Source organism: Muntiacus reevesi, chromosome 4 (genome assembly GCF_963930625.1).
Source record: "Muntiacus reevesi chromosome 4, mMunRee1.1, whole genome shotgun sequence".
Taxonomy (NCBI): Eukaryota; Metazoa; Chordata; class Mammalia; order Artiodactyla; family Cervidae; genus Muntiacus; species Muntiacus reevesi.
The window spans coordinates 67,902,450-67,923,864 of record NC_089252.1 but is presented as its reverse complement, the minus strand read 5'-3'; the positions used below and the strand labels follow the sequence as shown (position 1 = coordinate 67,923,864).

Genomic DNA, 21,415 nt, shown 5'->3' with positions numbered 1-21,415 from the left:
AAGAAACAAGTGAATGACAGCAGAAAACCAAAAAATTAAGCAGACTTGGTTTTAAAAAAAAGATGGCTCTGAACTTTCAAGAGATCTGGCTGGGGCGTGGGGGGTAATCATATGCAACATCAGAAATAAGAAAAAAATTGTAACAACAGATTTTGAGAATAAAACGCTTTCCGAGATTTCATTACTCGTTAAAACTCTGAGCTTCCACTGCAGTGGGTGAGGGTTGATCCCAGTTTGGGGAACTAAGATCCCACGTGACAGGAGGCAAAACAAACAAAAAAAAAATTGCAAGGAGTTTTGTGTGACAAAACATACCATAAACATAAGAGACAAAAAACAGATTTAAAGATGATATTTGTACTATAAATAACAGAAAAAAGGATAAATTGCCAGAAAATGTACGGAACTCTTAAAAATCAGTAAGGAAAACACAATGTAGAAAATAGGCAAAAAAAAGGCCATGCAATTTACAGAAAAAGAAAGTGGCCAGCCAGCAAACAAAAAATGCTGGACCTCAGAGATATCAAGGCAATGCAACCTAAAACTGGGTACCATCTTGCACCCATCAATTCGGCAAAAAACTTATTGAAATTATTAATCAGTGAGTATTTCTGAGGATGTGGAGAAAAAAAAATTACTTGCCAAAGAGAATGCAAATTGATATAAAAACAGAAGAAAGGTGAAAATGCAAATACCCTATTTGTTAAACAAAGAGATCTGAATAAACAACCTTCTCTGCTCCCTCTCTCAAACTTCCACTGGAAAGACAATAAAAATTAAAAAGATATAACTGCCCTGGGACAAAAAGAATGGGAAACAGCACAACAGCATACAAGAAGTTCCAATTAAAGTTTCTAAAAGGGGAAAGAAAAGTGAATAAATGAAGCAGAAAAAGTTGAAAATCTAACTGACCAGAGAGAAAGCAGGCAAACTGCGCAAAGAAGCCAGACAGGAAACTTGAGGGGACTTCCCTGGTGGTCCAGTGGTTAAGACTTTGCCTCCACTGCAGGGGGATGTGGGTTCCATCCCTGATCATTTGAAGATCTTTGGGAGAAATTTTGGGGCTCCCAGATCCTCCACTATGAGGACAGGCTCACCCTCAGGAAAATGTTCAGGACAGCAAGCACAGCTCAAGTCGGCAATGAGCACAGGTGAGTGGGGACAAAGGGAACTGAGAGTCTATTGAAAGTGAAGTCAAAGAGTTAGTTTCTCAGAAATGTCTAACTCTTAGGTTCTCTGTCCATGGGATTCTCCAGGCAAGAATACTGGAGTGGGTTGCCATTCCCTTCTCCAGGGGATCTTCCTGACCCACAGACTGAACCCAGGTCTCCCATGTTGCAGGCAGATTCTTTACCAGTTAAGCCACCAGAGAGCCTACTGATGGTGCTAATCACCCACATCGTTATCTCTCCTTCCTAAGAAAATCACGTATTGTACCTGGGTATATGCATGCCCTTAATAAAAATTCCTTTACCTCTCCTACCCTTCTGAGATGTGGACATACATAATGGCTAATAACAAGAGCAGGGTGTTGTGGGGCCGTTTTCAGGTAACATCCTAAAGGCTGAGCCATCTGCCTCTCCTCTCCCTCCCTCCATTCTGTCTAAACGCTGAGTTTAACTGCTATCTGGACCCTGGGAACGAGGACTCTAGCTTTTACAGAGCAGACAGCTGAAAGGAGCCTGAGGCTGATGAATTTCACAGCGCCATCCCTTTGCTGTGCTGTACTTAGTCGTTCAGTTCTGTCCGACTCTTTGTGACCGCATGGACTGTAGCCTGCCAGGCTCTTCTGTTCTTGGGGATTCTCCACGCAAGAATACTGGAGTAGGTTGCCACGCCCTCCTCCGCGGGATCTTCTCAACCCAGGGATCAAAACCAAGTCTCCTGTATTGCAGGCGGATTCTGTACCGTCTGAGCCACCAGGGAAGCCCAAGAATACTGGAGTGGGTAGCCGATCCCTTCTCCAGGGGATCTTCCCGACCCAGGAATCAAACTCGGGTCTCCTGCATTGCTGAGCTACCCGGGAAGCCCATACCATCCCTAAGCTATCTAAACTACCCCTCTACCAACGTTTTACACAAGACTAAAATCATAACTTAACTCACTGATAATCTGAGATCTCCCACATACAGCTGAATTCAACCCTCATACAGCAACACAGATGATATTAAAGCTAAAATAAGTTGATACAGAAAACTCCATACATGAATGCTGCTCACCCTCCATTTTTTCGATCAAATTTCAGAAAGCTGACAACCAGGCTTTTTCATGGAAGGAGACTGTAAGCTTTCTCTACAAAGAAATTAATCACCACAAAAGACTGGTATAAGCTGGTTATCTGGAGCTTCCCTGCCCAAAAAACCATCCCATCTGATCACCTAGTGTAAGATTCAAAACTTACTGAGGCTCTCCTAACCAATTTGTACTTAAAGTCACTTTACAAAGGATAACATTCACTTTTAATATTACAACACATAAATGTGTATTTTAGGAAATTTTAAGAGTTCGTCTAAAAACAAAAAAGCAAGTCCATCACTGGACCTATGTATGTAGAACTGTGTGCCAGTACTTACCAAGCTAGTTTCTATTCTTTAGGAATTAACTTAAATCTTCTTTTTCAAAAAGTTCATTAAGTTAAAATATGTAAATTAATGCTGCTTATACAATTACAGAAATATAATTATTAAAAGTAAAATATTCTGCATAATTGAATGAACCTCCCATAACAGGAGGCATACCAAAGATACTTTTGTACACACCTCCATTATGAAATGTAATACACTGTACTACTATCAGCTTACCCTAACTCCAAAGGCAAGAATGTGCTAACGTGAGGATAATGCAGAGATGCCTAAAGAAACAGTTTCAAAGAAACGATCTCTCAAAGAGCCCTAAAACCTAGGAACAGTTCTCACATGTAAGCCTGGGAAACTACTGAAATAATGAACAAATGAAAAAAGTTTTAAACCTCACATTACCAATATTCACTATTCTTCCAAGTCTCAAACCTCCACTGCTCCTTAAGTGTTGAGACCAAACCTAATGTATTCTTGTTTTCATTATACCATAACCCACGCTTTTTTAATACTACTAGTGAAAAATCCTCACTGAACGCTACTCAGGTCTACTAAGAATTGCTTTGGAAATAATTTTAAGTACGTTAATTCTAAAGAATGTCTAAGTATTCATAGGTTAACTTTTTAAAAAGCTTATACTAAGTATCAACCTAATGATCTTCGAAACCCAAGTCTTATCTTTAAAATTTACACCAAGGGGTCGTAATCTAAGCGATCTATTCAGTATCCTCCTTCTGGAAAACTGATTCCATACTAATACTACTTTAATCAATGCTGCACGAAAAGTTAAACGAGCAGAGTGACTCAGAGGAGGGCAATTAGGCCATTTCTCACCACTGCACATGGGTACAGGCCAATCCAATCAGAGGCTTCCATGGACTTTTGCCAGGGCGCAGGAGAAAAGCACTCTTGTGTTAGATCCTGACTGTTAAGACCACTGTAATTACAGGAGAGCCAGTAGCCATCTCTCCCGATTACAGGAACAAAGCTCTCCTAAAATGGAAACATCCTGGAGGCAAAATCATCTCCAGAAATGCCTAAAGCTAGAGAAGCAATATTCATTGCCTTTTCAGTTACTGAGCTTAACCTGAGCGGCTCCTACTTGTGTCCTAATATAACTGTTTTTCCTGTGAAACGAGACTACGTTAGACACAGGAAATGTGATTAAAAAGGGGGGCGAAAGAATTTTTAACTATAAAGTGATATAAAAATGTCCTGCCATCCTAACTGGAAAGTACTACAGAAGAAACTCTCATTAAATAATCCTGAGTTCAATAAACATTTACTAAGACAACAAATCTACTCCATTATGTACATACCTGTTTGTAAACAAACTGATAAAAAGCAACCTATCTGGAACGTTCTGTCACTGAAGTTTAATTTTAAATAATGGCAGCTCCTAAACCAATGGAATTCTCCATCTGTCGTTAGGTTGCGATGAACTTAGGAAGACGGCTCATTTCAAAGTGGACCGTATGGAGTAAGTAATAAACATGAGTTCCAGGGCCCCAATTCTGCCACTTCCCTCAAGCAATTTCTACTATGAAATCCCAACCTGGCCAACAAAGTTTTGCGGTAATGCAAAAATGGAAGAAGGGAGGAGTCTCACAGACCGCACCCCCCCCAAAAAAAATAAAGTGAAGAAAACTAGTTCTGGGTAAATGAGGTAAGAGATCAAATACGTGCTGGACCGTTCCTCCCAGGTGGCCGGTCGACCGGGTCCCGGAGGACGGCGGCGGGCAGCCAGGGGAAGCGGGTAGGGTCACCGGGGCCTGCAGCAGGAAGGAATGCAGACCACACCTACGCGCCGGGCCAAGCCGGGGTGGGGCGGCCGTCCCGGCCGTGGGAGTGAAGGAGTCAGGAAGGGCGAAGGCCGCCGCCAGCCTCCCCCTACCCGGCCCCAGGCCCACCTCAGCAGCGTCTCGAGCGCGCCCTCGTGCTTGTCCAGCGGGCGGCCGAGCGCGGCGCGCCGCAGCTTGCTGAGCTCCTCCGCCGCGCGGCAGTACTGGGCCTGCTCCTCCCCGCCGCTCGGGTACGTCTGCTGGATAAACTTCACCAGCGGCTTGGCCAGGTCCACCTCCGAGGTCTTTTTCAGCTGTACTGAGATGAACGCCGCCATGGCGAGCGCCTCGGCCGCCCTTCGGGCCAAAGACACCACGGGACGGCGACGAGGGCCGAGGCGCGCGGAGTACCGGGCCGGCGGACGGGCGGACTGAGGGGCTGACGGACGTGCGCTCCGCTTGCGCTTCGGGTCCGGCCACTTCCGGGAGCTCCGGCGCAGGCGCACTCGGCGCGCCGCCCGCGGTCACGTGAGGGGGTCGGGGAGCCGGCGCTGCTCACCTGGGCCCCATTTATCCTGGGCTAAAACTTGAGGTGCTAGCCAGCTTCACTGTGTGGAATTTTCTCTTTCCTTCTACTGCTTCGGCAGTTGGGTCGAGCACTTGCGTAAAAATAACTTCCTGCACTTGAACAATGTCCCACGGAAGTACTCCTGTCACAGGCACTGGCGCGAGGTAGCGGCCACCTGCCCAAGACTTGGCTGCTTCAGGGTTATTGTGACCTGTGGTGATTGATTCGGCGGGGTGCTGTGCACAGATGCTGTGTTCACAGTGAGTCGAACACGCCAGGCCCTTGCTCTTGTGCAGCTTACAGTCAGGTATGGACAGATGCTAAGGTGGACCAAAAAAGTGTCTTGGGGGTCTTCCCAGGTGGCGCTAGTGGCAAAGAATCACCTGCCAATGCGAAACAAGTATCTTGGTACAAAAAGCAGGGTGCTTGGGATGTAGGGTATGAGGGTCCCTCCAGCGAAGCTAGTTTAAATAATTACAATTATTAAATAGAGACAGCTTTTCTGAGGAAGTGAACTTTAAAAGACCTGCAGTTTGAGGGACTTGCCTGGTGGGCCAGTGGTTAAGACTGCATGCTTCCACTGCAGAGGGCTCAGGTTGGATGGACGATGCCAAGCCAAGTGGCAAAAAAAGTTAATAATAGTTACATAAAGTACATTAAAAAAGAAAAAGGCCTGTAGTTTGATAAGATGCTTGACCTTAAGAGAAAGGAAGAGAAGCAGAGAAAGCAGTGGCTGGGGAGAGTCTCCCAGACCAAGGGGCAAAGGCCCTAGAAGGCAAGCACTTTAACTTCCCATGTTCAGGAGTGGAAGCAGCCTGGCAAAAATTTTAAAAAGCAAGTAGAGATTGGATGAAATTAAATTGGAAGAGTAAGGCATCAAATCTTTCAGAATATTGTATGCCAAGTTGAAGAGTTGGTAATGTAGCATAAATAGAAAAGAAGCTATAAATAGCATTTAAACAATGGTGACATGATACCCTTAATGTTTAAAAGACCACCCTGTGCATCAACCTTGGTGTTATATGAAGTCTACAGTATCATCATCTGTGATCTAGTCCAGTCAAAGATGTTTAACTTGACTCTTGTCAGTTCTTTGCATCTAACACAATTTATGAGAAATGCAGAGGATAAAAGAGCAAATTAAATGATACCATACAAAGTAACCAAGCAAATCCAGATGATGGAACATTGTACAGAAAAACTGGTCCCACCTCTTTAAAAATTTAGAGTTGAGGGGAAAAAGCCCCTACTCTATAAAAAGAAATTTGAGGGACATAGAGTCCGGATTGAATCCCGATTTGAACAGACTACCTATGAAATGCCTTTTCAGGACAACTGAAGAAATTTGAATATAGATGGGCTGAATGTGAAATGGAACCATAGCGCCATGGAAAGGTGGAGTTCGTTAACTGAAAGGCAAGTCACAAAACAATGTGTATGTTACAGTATCTCATTTTGATTACAAAATGCACATATGTATATTTATGGAGTGTGAGAACAGACCTAGAAGGATTTTACCTAAGTTGTTAGTGTTGCCAAAACTTGGCCCATCTCTTCACAGAGAGGGAGACAGAGTTTTGGGTGAAGTAGAAAGAGTAGCATTTATTTCTTTGCCTGGCGAAGGGAGCCACAGTGGGTTTCTGCCATCAAGACTGTGTGACCCACTGTGAGGGGATAGTGAGGAATTCTATAGTGGTCAGGGAGCAGGGTGTGCTCAGCTCATGGACAGTTCTTAGACTAGTTGACATCAGGTGAAATTTCAAGCATCATCAGTTCAGTCTAGAGCCCCTGTTCTTATGGTCAATAGTTTTCATCTGGAGGGAGTCGGCTTCCTGTTACAAAATTTAGGAATATGTGTCAGGCCTTTATCTATATCTTTCAGGAAGCTGTGAGTTGAGTGATTCTGCCATGTGGCTGAATTATAGTCTAAATTGTTACCAGTTCCTCAGCCCAGTAGCTATTCTTTGTTTCTACATCTTCACCTTTCCCAATCATTAACTCTTGAGTCAGCCTTTTACTTCGAAAGAAAATGATGCAGGGGCTTGTGCACGATTTCATTAGCAGCTGTACTCTTTGGAAGTGAAAATGTCTATATATTTTTATTTATTTTTTATTTCCTTTATTTTTGCCTTTCTTTTTGTGTAATATTTTTAAATTCATTGATTTATATGACTGTGCTGGGTCTTAGTTTTGGGATCTTTAGTTGTGGCATGCATAGTTTTAGTTGTGACATGTGGGATCTAGTTCCCTGACCAGGGATCAAACCCGGGCGCCATGCGCTGGAAGCACAGAGTTCCAGTCACTGTTCAGTTCAGTTCAGTCGCTCAGTCGTGTCCGACTCTTTGCGACCCCATGAGCCGTGGCACGCCAGGCCTCCCTGTCCATCACCAACTCCCAGAGTTTACCCAAACTCATGTCCATTGAGTCGGTGATGCCATCCGACCTTCTCATCCTCTGTCGTCCCCTTCTCCTCCTGCCCTCAATCTTTCCCAGCATCAGGGTCTTTCCAAATGAGTCAGCTCTCCGCATCAGGTGGCCAAAGTGTTGGAGTTTCAGCATCAACATCAGTCTTTCCAATGAACACCCAGGACTGATCTCCTTTAGGATGGACTGGTTGGATCTCCTTGTAGTCCAAGGGACTCTCAAGAGTCTTCTCCAACACCACAGTTCAAAAGCATCAATTCTTCGGCGCTCAGCTTTCTTTATAGTCCAACTCTCACATCCATACATGACCACTGGAAAAACCACAGCCTTGACTAGACGGACCTTTGTTGACAAAGTAATGTCTCTGCTTTTTAATATGCTGTCTAGGTTGGTCATAACTTTCCTTCCAAGGAAATTTTCCTTCCAGTCACTGTATCACCAGGGAAGTCCCTTTTTGTGTAAGTTTTACAGCATATATACTGCTTTTGTTATAGAAATTTGTTTGGCCACAATTTCTTTAATTTTTTAAAGTTTATTTCAGTTAAAATGTTCCAGGTTAAAATAAAATAGCCATGTAGAGAATGCATTAGAGGAAGGCACGGTAGAAGCAGGGAGCCAAGTCATAAGACCATTTCAGAAATTCAGGCAAGAGATCATGAAAACTGGCATTAGCAGCAGTGAGCCAGGCTCCCAGATTTGCCTGAAAAATTAACAAATGTGAAATGAAACCATAGCACCATGGAAAGGTGGAGTTCGTTAACTGAAAGGCAAGTCCTTAGTTAGGACTCTGCTCTTACTGCCTAGGTCCCGGGTTCATTCCCTGGTTGGAGAAGGAAGATCCCAGAAGCTGCATGACATGACCAAAAAGAAAAACAAACGAAAAACTGATGGATAATCCACCGATGGGCTCAGAAGATGGGAAGTGTTTATACCAAGCCTTCAAATGGAGTCCCTAAACTGACAACTGGTTATATGAGACCAAGATCCAAGAAGAGATCTTATTTGGGAACCAACAGCGAGCATACAAATTAATTGTGAACCTCTGGGACTAGAAAGGAACACAAAGAAATCAAAATAGATCGGAAGCTTTGCTGGCCTGTGCTTAGTCGCTCAGTCGTGTCCGACTCTTTGAGACCCCATGGACTGGAGCTTTATACACTTCTCTGTCCATGGGAGTTCTCCAGCCAAGAATACTGGAGTGGGTTGCTATGCCCTCCTCCAGGGGATCTCCCCAACCCAGGGACTGAACCCAGGTCTCCTGCATTGCAGGTGGATTCTTTACTGTCTGAGCCACCAGGCAAGCCCAGGAAGGAACACAAAAGAAATCAAAATAGATCAGAAGTTTCAGGAAATATAATACCAGATTATGTTTTTCTTAAGACAGAAATAGAGTATTTTGTACACTGGCTGACAGGACTGATGCACTGGGGAGAGGATGAAGATTCAGAAGAGCTGAGGATAACCAAAGGAGCCAAGTGCCTGAAAAGAGGAAAGGAAAGTGTGACCAGAGCAGGGAGGGTCTAAGAAGAGGGATTAACTGTCAGAAAGATGAGGGATATGTCCTTCGTTGAGGCAGATGGAGGGAAAAAGGAAATGAACATTGGTGCAGTTAAGTGTGGCATTAATCCCCGGGAGATTAAGTTGATCTTATCTGACAGAACCTGATCTATCTCCATATATCTCTCCAACTTCATGTTTGCTTCTTGTTCCTCATTTATTCCTGCCTAGTCACATTGGTCTTAGTTCCTCAAACTCTAAGATCGTTCTTTCCTCATGTGACCTGGAATACTTGACCCGTTTCTTCATATGCTGGAAGAAATGTTGCCTCTCCAGCACACCATCTAAAGTAGAACCCCCACCTCTTGTTAAGGTCTAACTCAGCCATTGTTTATTTGCTTCATAACACTTACCTCATAGCAAGTATTTTGTTACTTGATTTAGTTTTTTCTGACCATTATAAAAGCTCTTTAAGGGCAAAAAATTTTTGTGTTTGTTTGTGTACTATTAATCTCCAGCTCTTAGCACTTGGTAGGCAACTCAGTGAATATTTTTGAATGAGTGAACGAGTTTCACTGCTTGCAAAAAAAAAAAAAAAGAAAGAAAGAAAGAAAAAGTCAACTATCAAAATAACACACTTTCCTTTGGGACTTCATCTTCCAATGCAGGGGGTTCAAGTTTGATCCCTGATCTGGGAACTGATTCTCACATGCCTCTTGGCCAAAGAACCAGAACATAAAACAGAAACAGTATTTTAACAAATTCAATGAAGACTTAGAAAATGGCCCATGTTAAACACACACACACACACACACACACACTTTCCCCTCAATAGCTTGTACCCTCATTTATTAGGCCTTAGGTCAGTGGCCAAAGAAGGAGGGTATATAAGGATAAGCCAGCTCAGGGTCTGATAGTAAACAATTTCAAAAATCTCAGCATCTTAACATAATAAACATTTGTTCCTTGCTCATGTGGAGTCTTCTGTGGGACCTGCAACTCTCCAGGGTAGGTAGCTGTCCTCTAAGCAGTGTCTCTATAGTTCAGACTAGTTTGAACCTGCAGCTCATCCATCGCATCATGAAACTCCAGTTTCAAAGGGGCCAAGGGAACCTATCACATCAGCAGCTGTTCACTGCCTTAGCCCTTTCACTTCCATTACCTTTCATTGGCTAGAACTCCTCACATGACTCCATCACACCAGGAGCAGTGGTCTTTTGTATGCCCATGAGGACCCAGAGAACTGGATGTTAGGGAGCCCTAGTGATGCTTTCCAAAGATGTTTCATTGCTTCCAGACTCACTGATGATAACATTGATCTGTGTAATACTAGGTCACTTCAGTCATGTTCGACTCTTGGCAACCCACTGGACTGTGGCCCGCCAGGCTCCTCTGTCCATGGGATTCTCCAGGCAAGAATACTAGAGTGGGTTGCCATGTCCTCATCCAGGGGATCTTCCCAACCCAGGGATCGAACCCGTCGTCTCTAATGTTGCCTGCATTGGCAGGCAGGTTCTTTACCACTAGTGTCACCTGGGAAGCCCTCTGTGTAATGAAACTCCATAAAATTTCTTACAGTGTATCCCCAGTGTAACATCTTGGGGAGTATTAAATCAATAAATTTTTTCCTCCCTGATAATCCCTGGTTCTGGTCTGGCCCGTCATTATCCCCACTGCTGAACTAATGGAAATCATCCTCTTTGGATACACAGAACCCTGCTGAAAAAAGTTTTGAGTTTCAAAATAGAGTATTTCAAGTCCATGTTGAAACAACAGCCTGAAAGTAAGTGCTTGTGGTTTTTGGAAGAAGTGGAAGTCTTGTGGAAGAGAAAAGAAGCTTATTAAAGCCAAGCCCAGAAGATTGTAAGAAAGAGTTTATATACTAAATGAGAGAGTAAACAGGACAAGGATTTGATGTAAGGAAAGTCCATGCAATTCAAGAAAGAGAAAGCCCTTTTTGTTGCTGAGAGGAAGGGTCTAGGAAAGTGAAGGACAGAAGGTAAAGGAGGTGTCCTCACTTCCTTACTCAACACTCTCAGGGTAAACTTAAAATGTGTTGCATGGGGTCACAGGAGGTGACTTAGAAGGAAGGAGGCATGAAGTAGAAATGTTCAAATAGGCTTGCTGAAATCAGTAACATTAAGGAGGGAGGGAACTTCCCTGGCAGTCTGAAGGTAAAGACTCGTCACTTCCACTTCATGCGGCATGAGTTCAATCCCTGGTCAGGGAACTAAGATCCCACAAGCCCCATGGCATGACCAAAACTATATATATATTTTTTTTCCCTAAATCCAAAAAAACTAGTAACTTAGAATAGCAAACTGACCACACAGGCAGAAACATAATAAAAATAACAACAGAATAAATATAGCACAAAATGATATGGAAAATTGAGATCAAACCTAACAGTCATGTAATAAATGTAATTGGGTTTAAATCAACATTGAAAGAAAAAACTTTTAGACTGACTCAAAAGGAAAACCCATATGTGATAGATTGTAAAAACTGGCTACAACTTCTTCTCCCATCGGCTATAACTTTGCAGTGTGATGTTATAGATCATCTCATGAAGAACTGGATTCTGTTTCTTCATCCTTCTGGAGAAGGAAAAGGCTGCCCACTCCAGTATTCTGGCCTGGAGAATTCCATGGACTGTGTATAGTCCATGGGGTTGTAAAGAGTCGGACACGACTGAGAGACTTTCACTTCACTTCTCTATCCTTAAGTCTGGGTTGCTGTAAATTGCTTCGGCCAATAGAGCATTAGTAATTGTGATGCCAACAGACATTTCAGCCCTCAGAGCCTGTCCTTTCTGGCTGCACTAGAAACTCTGTGTCCTCCCTGTGTGTAGCTAAGCTGCTGGATTAGGAAAGATTGGCCCAGTCATCCCCCTGCTGCTGCTGCTGCTAAGTCACTTCAGTCGTGTCTGACTCTGTGCGACCCCATAGACGGCAGCCCACCAGGCTCCCCTGTCCCTGGGATTCTCTAGGCAAGAACACTGGAGTGGGTTGCCATTTCCTTCTCCAATGTATGAAAGTGAAAAGTGAAGAAAAAAGAAAAAAAGAAAGTGAAAATGAAGTGGCCCAGTCATGTCCGACTCTTAGCAACCCCATGGACTGCAGCCTACCAGGCTCCTCCGTCCATGGGATTTTCCAGGCAAGAGTTCTGGAGTGGGGTGCCATTGCCTTCTCCGAGTCATCCCCCTAGCCCTCACAAGTGGTGTGCTAATCATCAGGTGTGGTGTGCTAAGTCAGTTCAGTTGTGTCTGACTCTGCTACCCCATGGACTGTAACCTGCCAAACTCCTCTGTCCATGGGATTCTCCAGGCAAGAATACTGAAGTGAGTTACCATTTTCCCCTCCAGGGGATCTTCCCAACCCAGGGATCTTACCCGAGTCTCTTACGTCTCCTGCATTGGCAGTCGGGTTCTTTACAATTAGCGCCATGTAGTGAATTAGGGTATTTTAGATCGTTTGGCCACCAGCCAACCCCCAGCTGACGTTAGTTACATGACCAAGCCCATCAGTTTTGCTGAGCCAGCCTAGACAGCAAATGCCCAGCCCACAGAACCATGAGCTAAACAAATGACTCTTCTCTTAAGCCACCAAATTTCATTGCAGTTTGTTGTGCAGCAAAAGCTAACTGATACACCAACACGCTTCATACAAGCAATACACCTAAAGTGGTTCAGAAAGGATAAATAGAAATAGAAAAAGATACACCAGCCACATGGAAACAATAAGAATGCAGAAGTTCTTATCTTGATATCAGACAATTGAAGCCAAAAAAAATTTAAATATGATTAAGGACACTTCATAATGCTAAAGGATAAAATTGTCCAGAAAAAAAAAATATACCTAAAACTACAATATAGCTTTTTAATACCTATCAGGTAGCCCAAAATATCTATATATTGAACTAATAAATTTCAATCTCTTGGTCAAATGCTTGAGTGGCTAAGAGAATCAAAAGGAATATGACTTAGCGATGATGCAAAAAAGATACATTTGGAAGCAAGGTAGGTGGGTTAAATCCTCTCTGAATAATACGTAATACTATGTAATGTAAAATAACCTCATTATAAGAGATGTGGCCTTGAAAATTATAGGGCAGATGAAAAAGTATATGTTTTCCACTTTGTGGTTAGGCTGTATTCTCCATAAAAAGTAATATTTGCCTTTGGGAGATGGTGATTCATCAGTCCCCTGTAGCACCTTTCATAGAAACAAAAAGAATCTCACCTACAACTCAGAGTAACCTCGAGTTAATTCCCCTACCTTGTACTTTGTAGGATCTGAATAGTCCAAGTTCCCCACCCTGCCCTCACCCACCACACTCCCTCCCAGGGTCTTCCTCTAGTCCTGTGGTTCTCAACTCCAGGTAACTTTGCCCCCAGGAGACATTTAGCAATGTCTGGACACATTTCTGGTTGTCACAACTTTCAGGGTAGGGGAGTGCTACTGTCGGTAGTGAGTAGAGGCCAGGGATGTTACCTCCAACGACCCAAGACAGCCCCACACAACAAAGAGGTGTCCTGCCCAAAACGTCAGTTGTACCCAGGGTGACAGTCACTCCTGAGAAGCGTGTGGTCATGCTGTCAACCCTCTGTATCCATGCGTTCCTCATCTATGGGTTCACCAATAGTAGATTGAAAATTATTGGGAAAAATTCTCCAGAAAGTTCCAAAAAGCAAGACTGGGATTTACCACGATGGCCACTGTTTACATAGTGTTTACGTAGTATTAGGTATTATAAATTATCCAAAGATGACTTAAAGTATATGGTAGGGTACTTCCCTGGTGGCCCAGGGGCTAAGACTGTGCTCCAGTGCAGAGCATCCATGTTTGAGCCCTGGCGGGGAATTAGAGTCCACATGCCATTAACTAAGAGTTCGCATGCCAAAACTGAAAAGATCCTGCTGCCACAAAGAAGATCCCACATGCCGCAACTAAGACCTAATGCCACATAAATACATTTTAAATTTTTTAAGTAATTATTAAATAAATATTTTTGAAAAATAAAGTATATGGTAGGATGTGCATAGGATATATGTAAATCTATACCATTTTAGATGAGGTACTTGATCATCTCTGGATTTTGATATACATGGGGGTCCTGGACCAATTCTCCATGGATACTGAGAGACCACTGTAATCTGGTGGACTTTTCGGTCATGCTACTTCTCATATACCTTCACCCATTCCCCTTCTCTAAGTATCCTGGTCCTCACCTGGGCATCCTCACTTCTCACCTGGGCATCCTCACTTCTCTCTATGTCCTTTTTTTCTTTTGTCCTTTGTCTTAAGCCTTAACGGATAAGGATGTGGCTCAGGCCTTAGCTCATTAGTGCAATCCCATCCTCAAGCCCCAGTAATTCAGAAAAAAAAAAAATTGACCCAATTCTGGCTGCTGAGATATAAAGAGGTTTGTCAGAGGTCTCAGAGAAGGAATTTTCTTTGCTATTTTGAGAGAATTTCTGAAAGTGACCGTTCTTTCCCTAGATGTGGATGAGGGAGCATGTTTCTGTACATCAGGGTTCTTGTGTGCAACAGAAATGAACTGTGTATAGTAAGCAGAAAGGAATGTATTAAAGGATATGTAGTTGTTGTTCTGCCGCCCAGGTATGTCCAGCTCTTTGTGACCCCATGGACTGCAGTACGCCAGGCCTCTCTGTCCCTCCTCATCTCCTGAAGTTTGCCCAAGTTCATGTCCATTGCATTGGTGATGCAATCCAGCCATCTCATCTTCTGACACCCTCCTCTCCTTCTGCCTTCAGTCTTTCCCAGCATCAGAGACTTTCCCAATGAGTCAACTGTTAGCATCAGTTGACCAAACTACTGCAGTTTCAACTTCAGCATTAGTCCTTTCAATGAGTATTCAGTGTTGGTTTTCCTTAAGATTGACTTGTTTGATCTCCTTGCTTTCCAAGGAACTCCCAGGAATCTTCTCCATCACTAAAGTTTGAAGGCATCAGTCCTTTGGCGCTCTGACTTATTTACAGTCCAGCTCTCACAACCGTACATGACCACTGGGAGGACCATAGCCTTGACAGTACGGACTTTTGTCAGCAGAGTAATGTCTCTGCTTTTCAGCACCCTGTCTAGGTTTGTCATCACTTTCCTGCCACGAAGCAAACGTCTTCTGATTTCATGGCTGCAGTCACTGTCCAACATGATTTTAGAGCCCAAGAAGAGGAAATCTATCATTGCTTCCACCTTTTCCCCCTCTATTTGCCATGAAGTAATGGAGTTGGATGCTGTGATCTTAGTTTTTTTTAATATTTAGTTTTAAACTGGATATCAGTTTAGTTTAGTTCAGTCGCTCATTGTGTCCAACTCTTTGCGACCCCATGAACTGCAGCATGCCAGGCCTCCCTGTCCAGCACAAACTCCTGGACTTTACTCAAACACATGTCCATTGAGCTGGTGATGCCATCCAACCATCTCATCCTCTGTCGTCCCCTTCTCCTCCTGCTCTCAATCTTTCCCAGCATCAGGGTCTTTCCAAATGAGTCAGCTCTCTGCATCAGGTGGCCAAACCATTGGAGTTTCAGCTTCAACATCAGTTCTTCCAATGAACACCCAGAACTGATCTCCTTTAGGATAGACTGGTTGAATCTCCTTGAAGTCCAAGGGACTCTCAATAGTCTTCTTCAACACCACAGTTCAAAAGCATCAATTCTTCGGCGCTCAGCTTTCTTTATAGTCCAACTCTCACATCCATACATGACTACTGGAAAAACCATAGCCTTGACTAGATGGACCTTTGTTGACAAAGTAATGTCTCTGCTTTTTAATATGCTGTCTAGGTTGGTCATAACTTTCCTTCCAAGCAGTAAGCGTCTTAATTTCATGGCTACAGTCACCATCTGCAGTGATTTTGCAGCGCCAAAAAATAAAGTCAGCCACTGTTTCCCCATCTATTTGCCATGGAGTGATGGGACCAGATGCTGTGATCTTAGTTTTCTGAATGTTAAGCTTTAAGCCAACTTTTTCACTCTCCTCTTTCACTTTCATCAAGAGGCTGTTTAGTTCCTCTTCACTTTCTGCCATAAGGGTGGTGTCATCTGTATATCTGAGGTTATTGATATTTCTCCCGGCAATCTTGATTCCAGCTTGTGCTTCTTCCAGCCTAGTGTTTCTCATGATGTACTCTGCATATAAGTTAAATAAGCAGGGTGACAATATACAGCCTTGACGTACTCCTTTTCCTGTTTGGAACCAGTCTGTTGTTCCATGTCCATTTCTAACTGTTGCTTCCTGACCTGCATACAGGTTTCTCAAGAGGCAGGTCAGGTGGTCTGGTATTCCCATCTCTTTCAGAATTTTCCACAGTTTATTGTGATCCAAACAGTCAAAGGCTTTGGCATAGTCAATAAAGCTGAAATAGATATTTTTCTGGAACTCTTTTGCTTTTTTGATGATCCAGCAGATGTTGGCAATTTGGTCTCTGGTTCCTCTACCTTTTCTAAAACCAGCTTGAACATCAGGAAGTTCACGGTTCACGTATTGCTGAAGCCTGGCTTGGAGAATTTTAAGCATTGCTTTACTAGCGTGTGAGATGAGTACAATTGTGCAGTACTTTGAGCATTTTTTGGCATTGCCTTTCTTTGAGATTGGAATGAAAAGTGACCTTTTCCAGTCCTGTGTCCACTGCTGAGTTTTCCAAATTTGCTGACATATTGAGTGCAGCATCATCTTTTAGGATTTGAAATAGTTCAACTGGAATTCCATCACCTCCACTAGCTTTGTTCATAGTGATGCTTCCTAAGGCCCACTTGACTTCACATTCCAGGATTTATGGCTCTAAGTGAGTGATCACACTATCGTGATTATCTGGGTCGTGAAGATCTTTTCTGTACAGTTCTTCTGTGTATTCTTGCCACCTCTTAATATCTTCTACTTCTGCTAGGTCCATACCATTTCTGTCCTTAATTGAGCCCATCTTTGCATGAAATGTTCCCTTGGTATCTCTAATTTTCTTGAAGAGATCTCTAGTCTTTCCCATTCTGTTGTTTTCTACCAGATATATTGAAGGATATATCCAGTGGCTAACACTCCGAGCTCCCAATGCAGGGGGCCTGGGTTCAGTCCCTCGTCGGGACTGAACATGCCGCAGCTAAGACACAGTGCAGCCAAATACATAAAAGTTTTTTTTTAAGAATATCAGGACCTTCATGGAATCTCTGCGAAAGCCAGAGAATCCTAGGACACAAGGCATAAGAATATGTCTTATTGCTCCAGAGAAAACACTGCTGCTTCCCCACTGTGCACAGCCCTGCTGGTAGAGAATGTGGATCTGTTAGGGATTCCACCTCAACCCCCACCCCTGACTGCTGCCTCTGAAGGTAGTACTGTCACCTCTGCCAGAAGAGTCTCTGCATGGTTTTGCATCTTCCATGTCACCAAGAACCATTTGAATATATTGGCAGAGCTACAAGAAAGGCTGGGAAACAGAATTTCTGAATTCTGCATTGGTGAAGCAGGAATCAAGAGATGGAGAAATTCCTCCCAAACCCAGGAAAGGTTTCAAAGGTGCCTTGCAGCCAATAAGAATGCATATGTCCACTATACCTTGGAAGCTGTTGGCAACCATCTTATGGCCTTGATGGAGGATCCATCTTCAGATGAAACTGACCTGCCAGAAGTCAGAAAGGAGAGCTAGAGGGAAACTGAGTCAACAGCGATGTCACTGAGGTGCTGAATCAAACCAGAACTAAGCCCACCCTGTGTCTTGAGATCTAGGTCCATGGCCTAGTAAACCCCCACGATTCTTTAAACTGAATTTCACGTTACTTATAAAGAAATGCATCCAAAATGATGTATAAACAAAAACAATTGGGAAATATTCCTAAATTCTTAACAATGGAATTACTAGATTGCAGGGTATGTGCATTTTACATTTGGATGTATGTTAATCAATTACCTTCCAAAATTTTACCTTAATGTTTATTTCCACTAGCAGTTTGTGAGAATTTCTTCACACCATCAGTAACACTAAGCTTTATCCTCCTTTTAAATGTTTATTAACCTGTTAAGTGAAAAGTAGCATTCATGCATTACGCTTTTAGTCTTTATGTTTAATAAGTAAAATTAAAACTAAGTTAGATACTGATTTTTATCCTTTGACCATTTTTTATTGGATTATTCATCTTTTTCATTATTGACTTATAATTATTCTTTATTTTAAGAATAAAGAAATTATTAAGAAAGTCATTTTTTCGTTGTGTGTTTTGCATTATCATTTTGTCTTTTGGTATGTATATCTGTATATTTGGTATGTATATCTTTTTAATATTCAAATTAAACTGGTGTTTCTTTGACCACACCACCCTGAATGCACCTGATCTCAGAAGCTAAGCAGAGTTGGACCTGGTCACTTCATGCATGGGCATGTCTGATACTAATAGATTTTTTTTTTTTTGATACTTGTATTTTTTTATTGGCTGTGCTGAGTCTTCGTTTCTTCACGGGCTTCTCTCAAGTTGCATTAAGCAAGGGCTACTCTCTAGTTGCCGTGGGTGGGCTTCTCATTGTGGTGGCTTCTCTTGTTGCAGGGCATGGGCCCTAGAGCATGTGGGCTTCAGTTGTAGCCCGTGCACTCAGGAGTTTCGACTCCCAGGCTCTAAAGCAAAGGCTCAGTAGATGTGGCACACGGGCTTAGCTGCTCCTCAGGATCTTCCCAGACCAGGGATTGAACCTGTGTCTCCTGCATTGACAGGCAGACTCTTTACCAATCAACCACCAGGGAAGCCTATTTGGTACTGTGTTCTTTAATAGTATACATATAAAACAGATGTACACAGTAATTATGTACACTGGTGTCAAAGATGGTAAAGAATCCTCCTGCAATGCAGGAGACCTGGGTTTGATCCCTGGGTTGGGAAGATCCCCTGGAGAAGGAAATGGCAACCCACTGGCAACCCACAGTATTCTTGCCTAGAAAATCCCATGGACAGAGGAACCTGGCAGTCTACAGTCCATGGGGCCGCAAAGAGTCAGACACCCCTGAGCGACTTTCACTTTCACTCTCATGGTAGGCTCAGGAAGAGAGTCCAAACGTTTCATCTTGCTTATCACTGGCTTTAATAATGAAAGATGGATTAATTCAGTAAAGTTGCAATATACAAAATAACTATATAAAAATCAGTTGCATTTCTGCACACTGACAATGAATTATGAGTTAAGAATCTCATTTTGTGATTATCATAAAGACAAACACTTAGGAAATAAATTTAATGAAGGAGATAAACAATCTGATAAATAAAAGTTACTAAACATTGATAAAAGGAACTTAGGAAGACACAAATAAATGGAAAGCTATTTGGTGTTCATGGGTTGGAAAATTAATATTGCTAAATGCCCATACTGCCTAAAGTGAGATATAGATTCAGTGCAATTCCTATCAAAATTCCAGTGGCATTTTTCACAGAAATAGAAAATCCTAAAATTTGAAACCACAAAAGACCCTGAGTAGTCAAGCAGGGTGAAATAAGCCAGACAAACACAAATACTACATGGCACCACTTCTATGTGAAACGTAAATTTAAAAAATTTAACAAGAATTGGGCTCGTAAAATACAATGGTGGTTGCTAAGAGAGAAGGGAATAGTAGGAACAGGTTGGTAAAGGGTGCAAATTTCAGTTATAAAGTAAGGCCTGAGGGTCTCATGTGCAGCATGGTGACTATAGTTAATTGTATGGTATTATATGATTGAAATCTGTCAAGAGAGTAAAACTTAAGGTGTTCACGCCGCCCCCCACCCCTTGCAAAAAAGGATTACTGTTCATTAACTAGACGGTGGAAAACTTCTCACAGTATACGTGTATATCAAACTGTACACTTTAAAAATACTACAATTTTGTCATTATTTTTCAATAAGGCTGGAAACACTGAAAAATAAGAGATAAAAAAAGGACAGAATTGGGCTTCCCCGGTGGCTCAGTGGTAAAGTATCTGCCTGTCAATGCAGGAGATGCAGGTTTGATCCCTGGTCCTTGAAGATCCCACATGCCATGGAGCAGCGAAGCCTGTGCACCGCAACTGTTGAGCCTGTGCTCTGGAGCCGAGCTGCGCCTGAGCCCACGTGTCTGCAAGTACTGAAGCCTGGGCACCTCAGAGCCCGGGCTCAGCAACAAGAGAAGCCCACACACTGCAACTGGAGAAAAGCCTGTGCAGCAGCAGAGACTCAGCACAGCCAAAAATAAAATTTTTTTTTAAGTTTGTAAAAGGACAGAAGAAAAGAAAATTGTTGCAGTGCCCACAGACCCCAGTTTCCTACCTCTGCCCCACAAGGTGTCACTATTGAAACACAGACGATCTGCTATATCACAAGATGGGAGTTACTAAAACCTAACTTGCTCTAATAGTTTGAGGTTGCAAACTCAAAGGACTTTTTTTCCTAGGACACACCTCTGATGTTTCAAGGAAATTTATAAGGGCTGAGCTAGAACCTGTCCTCCTAGCCAGCAACGTTAAGCACAGGTGAGTGGCCCAGGTTCCCCATCCTTCATGGTGAATTTCTTCTGAGTAGGCCCTGGTGTCTTTTGCTGCCATCCCAGGTTGGCGATGCTTCAGGACATCAGAGGTGAAACAGTAAAAGTGATCCTCCCAAAGACTCAGTGTCAGGATCTCAATAACTTCCTCCCCAGAAGACTTCTTAGTCTTTGGGGAAATTTGCTGACCCTTTCTCTTCAAGCTTCAAACTCCTTGTACCGAAAGGACATGGTGAGAAGAACAGCATTAGATTCTACATGTAAGTGGTTCCATGCAGTATTTGTCTTTTTCAGTCTGAGTTGCCTCACTTAGGATAATGTCCTCGAGGTCCATCCATGTTGTCACAAATGGCAAGATTTCTTTCTTTTATATGTCTTGAGTAACATTCCATTTATATATAATAAGAATGTGGTCATTTGGGAGGAGGAGCATTATTCTGTCTACTATACCAATCACCTTGTTTCCTCCACTAAAATGAGGGAGTAATCTGGGAAAGAGGGAGACATGGAATACAGAAAATAGATTCAACAGAGGAGGGCAAAGGAAAGGAGTCTCCATGATGATGATGAAGCCACAATGTCCAGATAAGAGCACGAGAGACCTATTGGCACAATGACAGGAGAGACAGGTGGATCAATGGTGGTCCTCACCATGGTTCTGCCAATGTAACTTACTTTTAAATTGGTGAAACTTCTAGAGGATCTACTTTGCTAAACAGAGAATAAATCTAAATATAGAAATACAGATCAAAGGCCAAGGGAATCTAACCTAGAAGAAAAACAAAGAGAATTCCAAGACTGACATGGGAAGAAAGTCCTAGGGTAATGGTTGTACAGAATGTCTAGAGAGCAACCAACAGAGACAAGAAAAGCGAAGAAGGGAAACCAGATGAGGACTTCAGTATCTAATAGTAGTGGAACTGGCTTATTCAGACCAACTCTGCCACCAAAGACAAATGAAACAGCTGCACAGAATATTGAACAACCCTTCTTAAGGCACTGATGAGCTAACAAGATACCAAGGTAGGACGCAGGAGAGAATGGAACCTGGAAGGTGAGCATAGTATTCATGTC

General features: G+C 42.9%; 1 protein-coding gene across 2 annotated transcripts in view; it reads right to left on the bottom strand.

The window, feature by feature from the left end:
• The window catches only part of PDCD6IP (programmed cell death 6 interacting protein), a 68,142-nt gene extending 63,311 nt beyond the window's left edge, over positions 1–4,831 (bottom strand). Inside the window, exon 1 of one of the 2 annotated variants that reach the window (XM_065932949.1) lies at positions 4,487–4,831. In XM_065932949.1, the coding sequence (XP_065789021.1) occupies positions 4,487–4,695 (209 nt within the window). In that variant the 5' untranslated portion in view covers positions 4,696–4,831. The remainder of the gene's footprint in view (positions 1–4,486) is intronic. The other variant, XM_065932950.1, reaches the window with a different exon arrangement.
• Between the last annotated feature and the right edge of the window lie 16,584 nt (positions 4,832–21,415).